Source organism: Cherax quadricarinatus, chromosome 47, assembly GCF_038502225.1.
Source record: "Cherax quadricarinatus isolate ZL_2023a chromosome 47, ASM3850222v1, whole genome shotgun sequence".
Classification (NCBI taxonomy): Eukaryota; Metazoa; Arthropoda; class Malacostraca; order Decapoda; family Parastacidae; genus Cherax; species Cherax quadricarinatus.
Genome location: NC_091338.1, coordinates 10,667,862 through 10,684,424, shown reverse-complemented (window position 1 = coordinate 10,684,424; position 16,563 = coordinate 10,667,862). Strand labels below are relative to the sequence as shown.

General features: G+C 38.3%; 1 protein-coding gene across 5 annotated transcripts in view; it reads right to left on the bottom strand.

Moving 5' to 3' along the window:
• Usp39 (ubiquitin specific protease 39) overlaps positions 1–16,365 on the bottom strand; it is a 120,347-nt gene extending 103,982 nt beyond the window's left edge. For 3 of the 5 annotated variants that reach the window (XR_011393226.1, XM_070094675.1, XM_053787784.2), the window contains exons 1-8: positions 16,085–16,364; positions 13,541–13,678; positions 10,382–10,495; positions 6,001–6,176; positions 3,239–3,427; positions 2,758–2,928; positions 1,365–1,523; positions 717–845 (exon numbers count right to left, since the gene is read on the bottom strand). Coding sequence is in view for 4 of the 5 variants with exons in the window: in XM_070094675.1 (XP_069950776.1) it covers positions 717–845; positions 1,365–1,523; positions 2,758–2,928; positions 3,239–3,427; positions 6,001–6,176; positions 10,382–10,495; positions 13,541–13,678; positions 16,085–16,175 (1,167 nt within the window). In the remaining variant the exon portion in view is untranslated. Of the gene's footprint in view, positions 1–716; positions 846–1,364; positions 1,524–2,757; positions 2,929–3,238; positions 3,428–6,000; positions 6,177–10,381; positions 10,496–13,540; positions 13,679–16,084 lie in introns of all 5 variants that reach the window. The other 2 variants (XM_053787786.2, XM_053787783.2) reach the window with 2 other exon arrangements.
• Positions 16,366–16,563: the final 198 nt, after the last annotated feature.

Sequence of the window (16,563 nt, the reverse complement as noted above, 5' to 3'; positions counted from 1 at the left end):
GAAGGGGTTACTAGCCCATTGCTCCCGGCATTTTAGTCGCCTCATACGACACGCATGGCTTACGGAGGAAAGATTCTTTTCCACTTCCCCATGGACAATAGAAGAAATAAAAAAGAACAAGAGCTATTTAGAAAAAGGAGAAAAACCTAGATGTATGTATATATATATATGCATGTGCGTGTCTGTGAAGTGTGACCAAAGTGTAAGTAGGAGTAGCAAGATATCCCTGTTATCTTAGCGTGTTTATGAGACAGAAAAAGAAACCAGCAATCCTACCATCATGCAAAACAGTTACAGGTTTTTGTTTCACAGTCATCTGGCAGGACGGTAGTACTTCCCTGGGTGGTTGCTGTCTACCAACCTACCAACAAGAGGAAAACCATGTAATTAACCATCAAGAACTTTAGTGCAGTACAAACTTTTGTTTCTCTGTATGTAAATTAAAACCATAATTATTAATATATAAACAGAGTACAAGTCAGGGCAGACAGCAGTCCTGGAGATGGGAAGCACAATGCCTGCACTTTAAAGGAGGGTTCCGTGATGCTGGCTGTTTGGAGTGACATCTAAACTGTCGTATCTGAGCATCTCTGCAAAGACAGTGATGTGTGTGAATGACAAAAGTGTTTCTTTTTTTTTTGGGTCACCCTGCTTCAGTGGTAGACAGCCAGCATGTTAAAAAAAAAAAAAATGCATCCAGTCTTTGAAAAACTTACTTTGTGGTATAAGATGAGATATGGAGGAAGTCCTGTAAGCTGGAATCTCTTAAGAATACTCTCTTTGTAGGTCTGATACTCCTTACCACTTTTCCCATCAAACTTGCTAAGGAGTACATACAAGCTCACCTATAAGAGTATATATTCCTGTATGATTTTATGATTGAGTATATATTCCTGTATAATTCTATGATTATTATTACATTTACAGAGTACTTTAGTACTCTATAAATGGGGGGTCATTCAATATCCAGGATATGGAATAGGAGGCAAATCAGATTTGATCCAGGAAAACAAATGGTATTATTTTATGATGTCTTTTAGATGCTTGTAAGTAGGGGTTACATGTATACAGGTCAAAGCCTTAAAATGTTTTGTTAAAGATATTCACCAAATGTCTAATCTATACTAATGCATGTCCTCAATTCCCAGAGAATGATTTTTACAAGTTACTGTTCATGGTAAGCGATATTTTTCTTGATGCATGCAAAAAGGATTGATAAATACAATGAAACCTTAATAATTTTCACTGGGTTTCTTGATATTTTTAAGGAATTACATATTCTAAGATGCAACCCTTAATGCTGCTACATTTAAGGCAACACATATTTCATAAGGCCATGATTTTTAGGTTACAGTTTTCCTTACTTGTGGAATGATGTTTTCTTTTTTTTCATCCTTGAAGAGCGGTGGCTGCGGTAAGTCGCAAGTGAGATAGAGAAAAGGGCTCTCCTCCATTTTCACCTGGTATTCTTCAGACTGGAGGAGCCGATTTCTTTCTTTCTCATCAATTTCAACAGGCAAGATCTAGTAATGATATGCAACAAAGTACAGAGTTAAATTAATGACTTAAATTTTTTTTTACCCCACTATTCATATCTCACCAAAGAAGGAATCATTAACCATCATTTATTCAATAGCAGTCCTGCCAGAAAGAGATGAACTTAGGTCAAATGACCCTCCAAAGTACAACCTCTCCACCCAGCTTTCAGGGGTGCAGACACTGTACTTCCCACCTATAGAATTCAAGTATGGCTAACAAGTTTCCCTAGATCCCTTCACTGATGTTACTATGCTCACCCTCCAACAGCACCTCAAATCCCAAAAAACACTCGCTCCAACATGCTCACACTTAATGAAACAAGGTACTGTAGTGAAAGGAAAACTACCAGTATGTGCAGAATGTAAAAATCTTAAAACATCTTGATAAAAATAATAAATCATATACCTTAACAAATGTACTGCAATATTCAAGCCAATATAAGGACATTCTCAAGATTTTTTTTAACTCAATGGTCATCTCCCACCAAGGCAGGGTGACCCAAAGAGAAAGCACATTCAACAACATTCACTCAACTGCCATCTTTCCAGAAGTGAGCTGACATCACAATTAGATTACCACTACAAAATCTTCTTTCAACAAACTGGCCATATCCCACCAAAGCAGGGTGACCCAAAAAGAAAAACAGAAGTTTCACTTTTTAACTTTCGTATTGTATACAGGAAAAGGGGTTACTAGCCCCTTGCTCCCAGCATTTTAGTCGCCTCTTACGACACGCAAGGCTTACAGAGGAAGAATTCTGCTCCAATTCCCCATGGAGATAAGAGGAAATAAACAAGAACAAGACGTAGTAAGAAAATAGAAGAAAACCCAGAGGGGTGTGTATATATATGCTTATACATGCATGTTTAGTGTGACCTAAGTGTAAGTAGAAGTAGCAAGACGTATCTGAAATCTTGCATGTTTATGAGACAGAAAAAAGACACCAGCAATCCTACCATCATGTAAAACAATTACAGGCTTTCATTTTACACTCACTTGGCAAGAAGGTAGTATCTCCCTGGACGGTTGCTGTCTACCAACCTACTACCTAGGACCACTCCAAAATATCATCTGGAAATAGGCAAAAAAAAATAGAAAAAAAAAAATCAGTGGCAAACCTGTATGGTGCCATATGTCCTTAGTGAGAATACTAATATAAAAACACAGTAAAAACCATTTGGTATCCCTAGCAGGAATATCTAATTACTTATGAACTACCTTCTGAGAGTAAATATTCATTGTTCCACGGAAGCAGCGATTAATGATGGTATTTTTCCGTTTGGGAGTCTTCAGGCCTAAGTGCATTGAATTCAGTACCCAAGACAAAATTTGTATGGCATCACCCTGGATGGTAAACTGGAACTTCTTCTTACTGCATGATACTACTGCCTAGAACAGAAAGTGAACATTAATGTATAAATAACTGATGAGAGATAATGTTCAAGATAAAATATGTGAAACAATTATGCTGCATAAATCCCATAAACTTAAAAACTATATATAAAATTTTATAAATTATATAATCACAGAGGCCAATCAGAATTACATATATGCTCCAAACCACAGGTAAATTATATACAGAATGAAAATCATAACTACACTAAATCATTTACAGATAAATACATGCACACACATGGACACATCGACCCATACAAAATAGATATACCAGAGATCAAGAGGGTAGAAATCAACTATTAACCTGAAGCATTTCATGGGGAGATACATGAGCTTTGAAATTCCTTGGATTCCAGAGTTTGCGTACAAGTTCCCCAAATCTGTTGATAAGTGGAAACATTGCCAGTCCTTGAGTGCCTGGCGCATGATGGATGTGACTGTAGTTGTTGGGGTCCAGGAAGTAGTTCCGCAAAGGAGTGATGTTCGATAAAGCCTGAAAGCAAGAATAAGAGCTACTTGGCATTTAAACATCAAAACAGTAAATCATTTATAACACATTAGCCTACCAGTGGTGATTAAAATAAATGTCAATCCAAAATAAACCACATTAATAAAAGGAAATAAACAAACAAAGGTATATATATGCACACACACATGCGTGTTTGTACAGGGAAGTGGAGATAAACTTTTCCTCCATAAGCCATGGATGTGGATGTTGTAAGAAACAACTTAAATGCCAGGAGGAAAGGGATAGCAACCCCTTCTCCTGTATAAATTACTAAATTCTTCTTTCAACAAACCGGCCGTATCCCACCGAGGCAGGGTGGCCCAAAAAGAAAAACAAAAGTTTCTCTTTTTTAAATTTAGTAATTTATACAGGAGAAGGGGTTTCTAGCCCCTTGCTCCCAGCATTTTAGTCACCTCTTACAATATGCATGGCTTACAGAGGAAGAATTCTGTTCCATTTCCCCATGGAGGTAAGAGGAAATAAACAAGAACAAGAACTAGAAAGAAAATAGCAGAAAACCCAGAGGGGTGTGTGTATATACAGTGGACCCTCGAGTTTTGGCAGCATCGACTTTCGTGAAATTCGAGCTTCGGCGAGTTTTTTTTTGGCAAAATTTGGCCTCGAGTTTCATGATTAGACTCGTGTTTCAGCGATCGTCCAGTACCCGTCCGCCCATCACCGCGCACACCAAGCCAGTCTCCCAAGCCATTCACGCTTAGTGTGCCATTGTTTACCAACACGTGACCATCACCCCGCGGGTTCATACAATACATTTCATAATAATCCATTGTTTTTTGTGCTTGCAACTGCTAAATAAGTCATCATGGACCCAAGGAAAGCTAGTGCAACCCCTTTGGTAAATAAAGTGAGGAACACAATTCAGAGGGACTTTGAAGGGTTTAAGGCAGACCCTGTCCCTGCCGACCCTCTGCCTGTTGTGGAAGGTGTTGTGGCATTGGGCAAGTCCATGGGGTTGGAGGTGAGTGACGGGGATGTGGAAGAGTTGGTGGAGGACCACAGGGAAGAGCTAACCACTGATGAACTGCAAGAGCTTCAACTGGAACAGCATCAGACCACAGCCGAGGAACTTGCTTCAGAGGAGGAGGAAAAGAGAGTGAAGGAGGTTCCTTCTTCAGTGATTAAGGACATGTGTGGAATGTGGAATGAGTTGCAAAGTTTTGTTGAAAAGTATCACCCTGACCAAGCTGAAACAAGCCATATATGCAACATGTACAATGACAGTGTTGTGTCCCACTTCAGGGAAATCTTAAAGAAATGCCAGAAAAAGACCTCTCTGGACAGACATTTTGTGCGACAGGGATCCAGTGACTCTCAAGTTGTTCCCAATGGCATTAAAAGAAGAAGGGAAGTAACCCCAGATAAGGACTTGCTACCTAAAGTCCTAATGGAAGAAGATTCTCCTTCCAAACAATAGTGTACACCTTCCTCCTATCCCCTCCTCCCATCCACCCAGAAGTCTTCAGTAAAGGTAAGTGTAATATTATTATTTTTTATATGCATGTACTTGATTTGTCATTGATTTCAGTATTTTTTTTTTTTTTTTTCAACAAGTCGGCCGTCTCCCACCGAGGCAGGGTGACCCAAAAAAGAAAGAAAACAATTTTCTTCTTCTTATTCTTTTTAGTAATCTTTACAGGAAAAGGGGTTACTAGCCCATTGTTCCCGGCATTTTAGTTGACTTTTACAACACGCATGGCTTACGGAGGAAAGATTCTTATTCCACTTCCCCATGGATATAAAAGGAAAAGTAATAAGACCAAGAACTATTAAGATAAAATCAAAGAAAACTCAGATGAGTGTGTATAAATAAATGTGTACATGTATGTGTAGTGTGACCTAAGTGTAAGTAGAAGTAGCAAGACATGCCTGTAATCTTGCATATTTATGAGACAGACAAAAGACATCAGCAATCCTACCATCATGTAAAACAATCACAGGCTTTCGTTTTACACTCACTTGGCAGGACAGTAGTACCTCCCTGGATGGTTGCTGTCTACCAACCTACTACCTACTGATTTCAGTATATAAATCTTTATTTAATTTGAAAAAAAAAATATTTCATTTTAATATTTTTCGGTGTCTGGAACGGATTAATTTTATTTCCATTATTTCTTAGGGGGAAAATGGTTTCGATTTTCGTGAATTTCGACTTTCGGCAGGCTCTCTGGAACGGATTAATCACGAAACTCGGGGGTCCACTGTATATGCTTGTACATGTATGTGTAGTGTGACCTAAGTGTAAGTAGAAGTAGCAAGACATACCTGAAATCTTGCATGTTTATGAGACAGAAAAAAGGACACCAGTAATCCTACCATCATGTAAAACAATTACAGGCTTTCGTTTTACACTCATTTGGTAGGACGGTAAGTACCTCCCTGGGCAGTTGCTGTCTACCAACCTACTACCTGGGAAATTACTAAATGACAAGAGAAAATCTTTTGTTTTTTTCTTTTTCAGGTCACCCTCCCTCGGTGGGAGATGGCTGGCGTGTTTAAAAAATATAAAATAAAAACACATATGTACATACTGCTCTTACCTGAAGGACAACATTGCAGTAGTCATTGGCCTTAATATTATTAAGACCTACTATGCCTGGTAAGTATAGAGTGCCATCATATGCTCGACTCATTTTGCTCTGGTTCACCTTATGAGCAATATAATCTCGTGAAAAGGTTGGATTCACCACGAAAATTATGTCATTTAACGAGGAATCTGGAAGAAAGAGAAACTGCATGAAGGCTTTCTACAAATGCAGTAAGGTAAATATTTTTTTGAAATTTTAGCATATAAAAAATTATTACAGAACTTTAAGTTTTATTTAACACTGTAATTCAAAATACAATTACAGAATGCAACATGAAATGAAAAATGAGTAACAATAACATTAAAAGAGTAATGAGAAAATATACATATATACATGCGTCTTCTTTCTTTCAACACACCGGACATTTCCCACCGAGGCGGGGCGACGCAAAAGGAAAAACGAAAGCTTCTCCTTTTACATTTAGTAATATATACAAGAGAAGGGGTTACTAGCCCCTTGCTCCCGGCATTTTAGTTGCCTCTTACAACACGCATGGCTTACGGAGGAAGAATTCTGTTCCACTTCCCCATGGAGAATATACATGTATTTTTTTTTTTTTTTTTTTTTTTTTCAACAAGTCGGCCGTCTCCCACCGAGGCAGGGTGACCCAAAAAAGAAAGAAAATCCCCAAAAAGAAAATACTTTCATCATCATTCAACACTTTCACCACACTCGCACATTATCACTGTTTTTGCAGAGGTGCTCAGAATACAACAGTCTAGAAGCATAAACATATAAAGATACACAACATATCCCTCCAAACTGCCAATATCCCAAACCCCTCCTTTAAAGTGCAGGCATTGTACTTCCCATTTCCAGGACTCAAGTCCGACTATATGAAAATAACCGGTTTCCCTGAATCCCTTCACTAAATATTACCCTGCTCACACTCCAACAGATCGTCAGGTCCCAAGTACCATTCGTCTCCATTCACTCCTATCTAACACGCTCACGCACGCTTGCTGGAAGTCCAAGCCCCTTACCCACAAAACCTCCTTTACCCCCTCTCTCCAACCCTTTCGAGGACGACCCCTACCCCGCCTTCCTTCCCCTATAGATTTATATGCTTTCCATGTCATTCTACTGTGATCCATTCTCTCTAAATGACCAAACCACCTCAACAACCCCTCTTCTGCCCTCTGACTAATACTTTTATTAACTCCACACCTTCTCCTAATTTCCACACTCCGAATTTTCTGCATAATATTTACACCACACATTGCCCTTAAACAGGACATCTCCGCTGCCTCCAACCGTCTCCTCGCTGCTGCATTTACCACCCAAGCTTCACACCCATATAAGAGTGTTGGTACTACTATACTTTCATACATTCCCTTCTTTGCCTCCATAGATAACGTTTTTTTGACTCCACATATACCTCAACGCACCACTCACCTTTTTTCCCTCATCAATTCTATGATTAACCTCATCCTTCATAAATCCATCCGCCGACACGTCAACTCCCAAGTATCTGAAAACATTCACTTCTTCCATACTCCTCCTCCCCAATTTGATATCCAATTTTTCTTTATCTAAATCATTTGACACCCTCATCACCTTACTCTTTTCTATGTTCACTTTCAACTTTCTACCTTTACACACATTCCCAAACTCATCCACTAACCTTTGCAATTTTTCTTTAGAATCTCCCATAAGCACAGTATCATCAGCAAAAAGTAACTGTGTCAATTCCCATTTTGAATTTGATTCCCCATAATTTAATCCCACCCCTCTCCCAAACACCCTAGCATTTACTTCCTTTACAACCCCATCTATAAATATATTAAACAACCATGGTGACATTACACATCCCTGTCTAAGACCTACTTTTACCGGGAAGTAGTCTCCCTCTCTTCTACACACCCTAACCTGAGCCTCACTATCCTCATAAAAACTCTTTACAGCATTTAATAACTTACCACCTATTCCATATACTTGCAACATCTGCCACATTGCTCCTCTATCCACTCTATCATATGCCTTTTCTAAATCCATAAATGCAATAAAAACTTCCCTATCTTTATCTAAATACTGTTCACATATATGCTTCAATGTAAACACCTGATCTACACATCCCCTACCCACTCTAAAACCTCCTTGCTCATCTGCAATCCTACATTCTGTCTTACCTCTAATTCTTTCAATTATAACCCTACCGTACACTTTTCCTGGTATACTCAGTAAGCTTATTCCTCTATAATTTTTACAGTCTCTTTTGTCCCCTTTCCCTTTATATAAAGGGACTATACATGCTCTCTGCCAATCCCTAGGTACCTTCCCCTCTTTCATACATTTATTAAACAAAAGTACCAACCACTCCAACACTATATCCCCCCCTGCTTTTAACATTTCTGTCATGATCCCATCAGTTCCAGCTGCTTTACCCCCTTTCATTTTACGTAATGCCTCACGTACCTCCCCCACACTTACATTCTGCTCTTCTTCACTCCTAAAAGATGGTATACCTCCCTGACCAGTGCATGAAATTACTGCCTCTGTTTCTTCCTTAACATTTAAAAGTTCCTCAAAATATTCTCGCCATCTACCCAATACCTCCATCTCCCCATCTACTAACTCCCCTACTCTGTTTTTAACTGACAAATCCATATTTTCCCTAGGCTTTCTTAACTTGTTTAACTCACTCCAAAATTTTTTCTTATTTTCATTAAAATTTCTTGACAGTGCCTCTCCCACTCTATCATCTGCTCTCCTTTTGCACTCTCTCACCACTCTCTTTACCTTTCTTTTACTCTCCATATACTCTGCTCTTCTTATAACACTTCTGCTTTGTAAAAACCTCTCATAAGCTACCTTTTTCTCTTTTATCACACCCTTTACTTCATCATTCCACCAATCACTCCTCTTTCCTCCTGCCCCCACCCTCCTATAACCACAAACTTCTGCCCCACATTCTAATACTGCATTTTTAAAACTATTCCAACCCTCTTCAACCCCCCCACTACTCATCTTTGCACTAGCCCACCTTTCTGCCAATAGTCGCTTATATCTCACCCGAACTTCCTCCTCCCTTAGTTTATACACTTTCACCTCCCTCTTACTTGTTGTTGCCACCTTCCTCTTTTCCCATCTACCTCTTACTCTAACTGTAGCTACAACTAAATAATGATCCGATATATCAGTTGCCCCTCTATAAACATGTACATCCTGGAGCCTACCCATCAACCTTTTATCCACCAATACATAATCTAATAAACTACTTTCATTACGTGCTACATCATACCTTGTATATTTATTTATCCTCTTTTTCATAAAATATGTATTACTTATTACCAAATTTCTTTCTACACATAGCTCAATTAAAGGCTCCCCATTTACATTTACCCCTGGCACCCCAAATTTACCTACTACTCCCTCCATAACATTTTTACCCACTTTAGCATTAAAATCCCCAACCACCATTACTCTCACACTTGATTCAAAACTCCCCACGCATTCACTCAACATTTCCCAAAATCTCTCTCTCTCCTCTACACTTCTCTCTTCTCCAGGTGCATACACGCTTATTATAACCCACTTTTCACATCCAATCTTTATTTTACTCCACATAATCCTTGAATTAATACATTTATAGTCCCTCTTTTCCTGCCATAGCTTATCCTTCAACATTATTGCTACTCCTTCTTTAGCTCTAACTCTATTTGAAACCCCTGACCTAATCCCATTTATTCCTCTCCACTGAAACTCTCCCACCCCCTTCAGCTTTGTTTCACTTAAAGCCAGGACATCCAGCTTCTTCTCATTCATAACATCCACAATCATCTCTTTCTTATCATCTGCACAACATCCACGCACATTCAGACTTCCCACTTTGACAATTTTCTTCTTCTTATTCTTTTTAGTAATCTTTACAGGAAAAGGGGTTACTAGCCCATTGTTCCCGGCATTTTAGTTGACTTTTACAACACGCATGGCTTACGGAGGAAAGATTCTTATTCCACTTCCCCATGGATATAAAAGGAAAATTAATAAGACCAAGAACTATTAAGATAAAATCAAAGAAAACTCAGATGAGTGTGTATAAATAAATGTGTACATGTATGTGTAGTGTGACCTAAGTGTAAGTAGAAGTAGCAAGACATGCCTGTAATCTTGCATATTTATGAGACAGACAAAAGACATCAGCAATCCTACCATCATGTAAAACAATCACAGGCTTCGTTTTACACTCACTTGGCAGGACGGTAGTACCTCCCTGGGTGGTTGCTGTCTACCAACCTACTACCAATATGTATTCTAAATAATGTGCAAGATATCTTAATACTGTACCTTCACGTTAAAATCAGTAGATTAACATAAAGTGTAAAATAGTTACCAATGATCTCATAATTATCTGGGAGGCAGTAGAAGCGAAGTGTCTGCAAATTCAGGTACACATGGTGACCATCCGATACACTGTGGGTGTAGGCATGGGTATTGGGTCCACGACCTGTATAGAAAAAAAAAAGTTTCTGAACCTCCCATGACCAGACCCTGTGGTGTATTACATCAAAACAGTTGTTAAACAAAATGATGTCCTTCATGAGTGAATATAAAATTGTATTAGTAGAAATGTTAGATTAGATAATGTAACATTATTAGGCATTTATTTTTGGACTGATAATGCATTTTGAGACTGAAACATTTAGATAATAAATGAAGAAGATTATCTTGGCTTTAGTATTTTTGTTTCTTATTCATTTTATGTAATGTATTATATGCAGAATATTATAATTATAAAGCAGAGAGGAAGGTATGAGAGTATAGTTATACCAATGCTCTTGTATGGGTGTGAGTCATGGGTTGTGAATGCTGCAACAAGTAGAAGGCTGGAGGCAGTAGAGATGTCATGTCTGAGGGCGATGTGTGGTGTGAATATAATGCAGAGAATCCATAGTTTGGAGATTAGGAGGAGGTGTGGGCTGAGGAGTGGTTATTGAGATGGTTTGGACATATAGAGAGGATGGAGAGAAATAGAATGACTTCGAGTGTATAAATCTGTAGTGGAGGGAAGGCGGGGTAGGGGTCGGCCTAGGAAAGGTTGGAGGGAGGGGGGTAAAGAAGGTTTTGTGTGCGAGGGGCTTGGATTTCCAGCAAGCGTGCGTGAGCATGTTAGATAGGAGCAAATGGAGACAAATGGTTTTTAGGACTTGACATGCTGTTGGAGTGTAAGCAAGGTAACATCTATGAAGAGATTCAGGGAAACCGGCAGGCCGGACTTGATTCCTGGAGATGGGAAGTACAATGCCGGCACTCTGAAGAAGGGGTGTTAATGTTGTAGTTTTATAACTGTAGTGTAAGCATGCCTCTGGCAAGACAGTGATGGAGTGAATGATGATGAAAGTTTTTCTTTTTTGGGCCACCCTGCCTTGGTGGGAAACAGTCCATGTGTTAATAAAAAAAATAAAATAATCAAAGAAAGAATTAAATCAATACTGGAGAATACTGAATATTTATAAAAATAATAATGAATAAATGCTGAATATGACATTAGTCATCTTGATTCTACTTCTAAATATGAAGTAATCTACTCCTAAATATGATGTAATGAAGAAAATCATAGAGAACAGTAAACTACATGAATGATGGGCAGATTAAACTATACTTCAAGTATGATTATACAATGTACTATTATTATATTCATGGAAAGCACTAAACCTGGTAGATCACTGGGCATACTAGAAGCAGTAAATGAAGTAAACTCAATTAAATTAAAATTTTTAAATAATACATTTTTAGCAGATACATTAAGAGCCTCAAAATGAACTCCTCATACTAAATTCATTCACATAACTAATTTACCTGTGACCAGCTTCAAGGGTTCTGCTACCCATGCAGAGTGACCTGTAACCAGGTTTCCCTCTTCATTACCTCGTCAACCAGGCTGTTGCTGGTACCAGTTTAACCCTTAAACTGCCCAAACATAGATCTACGTTGACATGCGTAGCACTTCAACCTTTATTTTCTCCATTTGAAAGCATGAAAAATTGGACGTAGATCTACGTTCGGAGCACTACGCACGTCAACATAGATCTACGTTTGGACAGTTTCAGGGTTAATGGCATCACATAACCACTGAAGTCTGGATGAATCATTTCTTTGAGGTAATAGTCCAGTTTTTTTTTTTTTTGAAAACTTATATATTCATTCAAGCAATATTTGTTATCCAGTATCTTCTGATAGAAGTTTGAAGTTTTGGACTATAAATGCTGACACATTCTCCCTCCCTTATAGTATCTCCCTCCTCTCTTTATTCTTTATCACTATTATCTAATAAATTCCAGGGTAATATCCCCACACATCATCAGTATTTTTATTAATCCTTTCACTGCAGCAAAATTAAAAGTGCTGACAGTGTTGTGAGTTAAAAAAAAAAATGTAGAGAATCATTTTCAGGAGGAAATGAACCAAAAATACAAAATTTGACAAAAAAACTTACAGAATTATGCAGGCAATTGAAGCCCACTTTGGGGTCTATTTTAAGCCAATTTCATTTTTGAATTCAACCCAATTCCTAGTTATTTCACTAGTATGCCTTCTGTTCTATCAATTGAGAGCAAGAACTATCCTACAAAATGCACAGAGAGTGGCAAACACTGTAGGCATTTCAGCCATTAAAGCAACTTCTCCTATGTAACAACTTCTTTACATTTTGAATACATCACAAAAAAAAAAAAAGTTTTACCCCATTTCTCTGCTAATAAAATATAACCAAGAATGATTGGTAATTGTTTAGGTTATTCCAGCAATTGAAGCAGAACAAGCAAATACCCACAAAATGGACTAGGGGGTGCCTAGCCTTCCTCAGAAAAAATCACCAAAAATCTAATATTCCTGTCACTCTAAGCATATTTTAAGTCACTTCCAGCTTGCAACTCTTGTCCTCATTCACCTAGCAAATAAGTAGGTACCTGGGTGTTAGCCGACTGGTGTGGGTCACATCCTGGGTGACAAGACTGAAGGACCCCAATGGAAATAAGACAGACAGAGTCCTTGATGACAGATTTACCTTCTTGGGTTATCCTGGGTGACTAACCTGCTAATTCTCTGTGTTAAAACTCCAAACAAAATCTTATCAGCACCTCACATACAAAACCTCCTTTATCCTCCTTCCTCCAACCATTCCTAGGATGACCCCTAACCCTCTTTTCCTCCACTACAGATTATATACCCTCCAAGTCATCCTATTCTGCTCCATCCTCTCTAAATTTCTAAACCACTTCAATATACCCTCCTCAGCCAGCTGGATAATGCTTTCGGTAACCCTGCACCTCCTAATCTTCAAACTACGAATTCTTTGCATAATATTCATACCATACATTGCCCTCAGACATGAGATCTCCACTGACTGGTATGTATATCAAATAAACGTCTACACAGAGCAAAATGTTGTCTCAAAAAACATTGTATGTCTTTTTCTTAAATAACAGCCTTGACCAAGCAAACATGAACTTATCAACTGCGATATAATACCGAATGTAATAAATTTGCATACCTTGAAAGTATTTCCCACATACTAGGCAGGCATAGACATTAATTCTCGAAAGAGACACACTGCATAACTTTTCAAAATCAAAGTCAAGCATGTGACGATTGATGGTATCCAGATAAGGGCAGAGCCTAGACTTTTTTTCTGTAGGTAAAAAAAATATGTATTAGTTCTTTAGTGACTGTATGAATGAAGATGCATATAGTATGATTGCGAGAATTACACACACACATCCTCTCTTCCCAGGTAGATCTGTTTGTGACTCAATAAAGCCCACTGTGTGGGCAAAACATTATATATAAAGGATCGCATTATACTGGATTTGTCTTTATCCATTATATATTATTACAGTGGAACCTCAGTTTTTGTATTACCTAGTTTGTATGTAAAACTATAGTTATTCTCTATAAAATGTATTTTTTGTTGATATTTCCCATAAGAAATAATGTAAATCCAATTACGTAATCCGTTCCAGACACCCAAAAATATTAACAAAAAATACATTTTATACAGAACAAACTAGGGCATATGAAAACCGAGGTTCCACTGTATTTTGCTTTCATTATTAATAATGATAAAAGTAGATAATTAAAAACTATATAACTGATATATTCATGGATCTGGAAACTATGTAAATGAATGTACAGCCTCTCCTCACCTAACAATGGAGTTCCGTTCCTAAGACCACATCATTAAACGAATTCTTCGCTAAGTAAGGAGCATACTATAATGGTAACGAGTTAGTGTCAACCATCTTTGATAGTTTTAATGTTTTATTTAAAATGTGTTATATTTTAAATGTTTATACAGTAGTGTACTGAATATTGAAATAAACAGAATAGAGGAAATCAGCTCTAATATACATTATTTAGATATGAATACTGGTCAGAGAGCCCTTCGAAAGTCCGAGGTGTTGGTAAAATGGTACATCGTTAAGTGAGGAGAGGCTGTAATCTATTCATGTAACTAATATCTTCATTTTATATTGTTTTTTATTGTTAATAATTACGTATAGACAAAGTGACACAATCATACAACTAATATTCATGTAATTGACATTTATTTTTAAATACAACAACAAACATTATTTCTATAAAGTGGAGTACTGTACACAAATGATATTTGAGTAACTGGCACATGTACACTACTTTATAGAAAGTCACTTCTTCTGGAGAGCATTATGAGCAGCCTTAAAATTAACCTATAATTGCTAGACAATACGACAAATATAGTACATAGTTTATTAGAAAGCTATTGTTTGCCATTTTGACATTTAATTACTGTAACAATTTGGTATGTGAATTATAATATTTTGAAATTAATACATGTTGAAACATACTAGTGGTAGTGTGAACATCAGTATGGATGCTAATAAGATTTGTATCAACAGTGTGGCTATTGAAACATCAGACATAAACAAAAACGATAACTTTTTCTTATTAATATTAATAAGGACAAGGACTAAAATGGCATGAATATATGCCTATGTAACACAGGAACCCCAATGGAAATAAGTCACAGGACTTGACTCTGCTGTGAGTGAGGGAATTTATCCAGGCACAATTACACAATCTTTGGCTCCCCTACCTTCAAGTGTTAGTGACTAGTTAATGGTCAAAGTCCGACCGAAATGTCATCATAAGTTTCTTTCTCCTATGTGCGGGCTGTTTGTATATGATTATAATTGTCTTGCATAGTAATATATGTATAAATTACCTAGGACAACCTTAAAAAGAGAGAGAGAGCAAAGTGACTTATTTCCATGGAGAGATATTACATAATAATAATAATAATAATAATAATAATAATAATAATAATAATAATAATAATAATAACAATAATAATAATATCTATTTACTACAAGTACATGTACAAGGTATATAGTCCTAGCTGACATCAATGACATACTACTATATAGAAAGTTGCTTGTTATGCAGAGCATTTCGGGCAAATTAGGTCAGTTTTGTCCCAGGATGCGACCCACACCAGTCGACTAACATCCAGGTACCCATTTTACTGATGGCTGAACATAGACAACTGGTGTAAGGAAACAAGCCCAATGTTTCTACCCTGGCTGAGATTCAAACCCGGACCCTTGCCTTGTGAAGTGATAGCTTTAGCCACCAGGCTGCAGGGCACATCCAACAATGGTTAAAATTTTAACTTGTGTATTGAATCACAATAAAATTACATATTCAAAAGCAGCTATAATGATAAATGTTGTACTTCAGAATTCAAATGGGGAATTTTATAAACCTGTAGGGGTCATGCATAATCAAATTGCGCGCTAAACCCCTAAGGGTCACACAGGTAAGGGTCACACAGGTAAGGGTCACACAGGTAAGGGTCACACAGGTAAGGGTCACACAGGTAAGGGTCACACAGGTAAGGGTCATACAGCGTCTAGGGAATGTGGTGAAGGGGCTGTAATCGAGGTCAAAGGAAAGGGCAGGTCCAGTTCCTTGGATCAAGAGCTTCCCTCTCCAAACATCAAGGAACCGTTCCCGAGGCTTCAGAGATACTCACTTGCAGATACTCTGGGATACTTACTAACATCTTTTCGGTCCTCAGGATATCTCTCAAGCTTCCTCTTGGTCGTCGCTGTCTTTCTAGAGGGCGAAACAGCGTGTGGATCAGCCATTGTTACAATACACGAGTGTGACAACGTTGTTGGTGTTGTTGTTGGGTGGAAAGGTTGTGACACCACCGCCACCACCAGCAGCAGCACCACCACCAACACCACCACCAGCAGCAGCACCACCACCACCAGCACCGCCACCTAAAGTCGGTACCTGACCAGCCGGGCTGTGGTTCGTACGATGGAGTGTGTGCGGACAGCAGTAACAGCTTGGTTGATCAGGTCCTGATCAACCATGAGGCCTGGTCGCAGACCGGGCCGCGGGGATCGTTGACCCCCGGAACTCTCTCCAGGTAAATTGTGCTCCTTCTCCACCCCAAATTTCTCCAGATGTGATGGTGGTTCTCGTGCATCCCAAGGATGGTGGTATACCCTTCACCAATCCACGGGA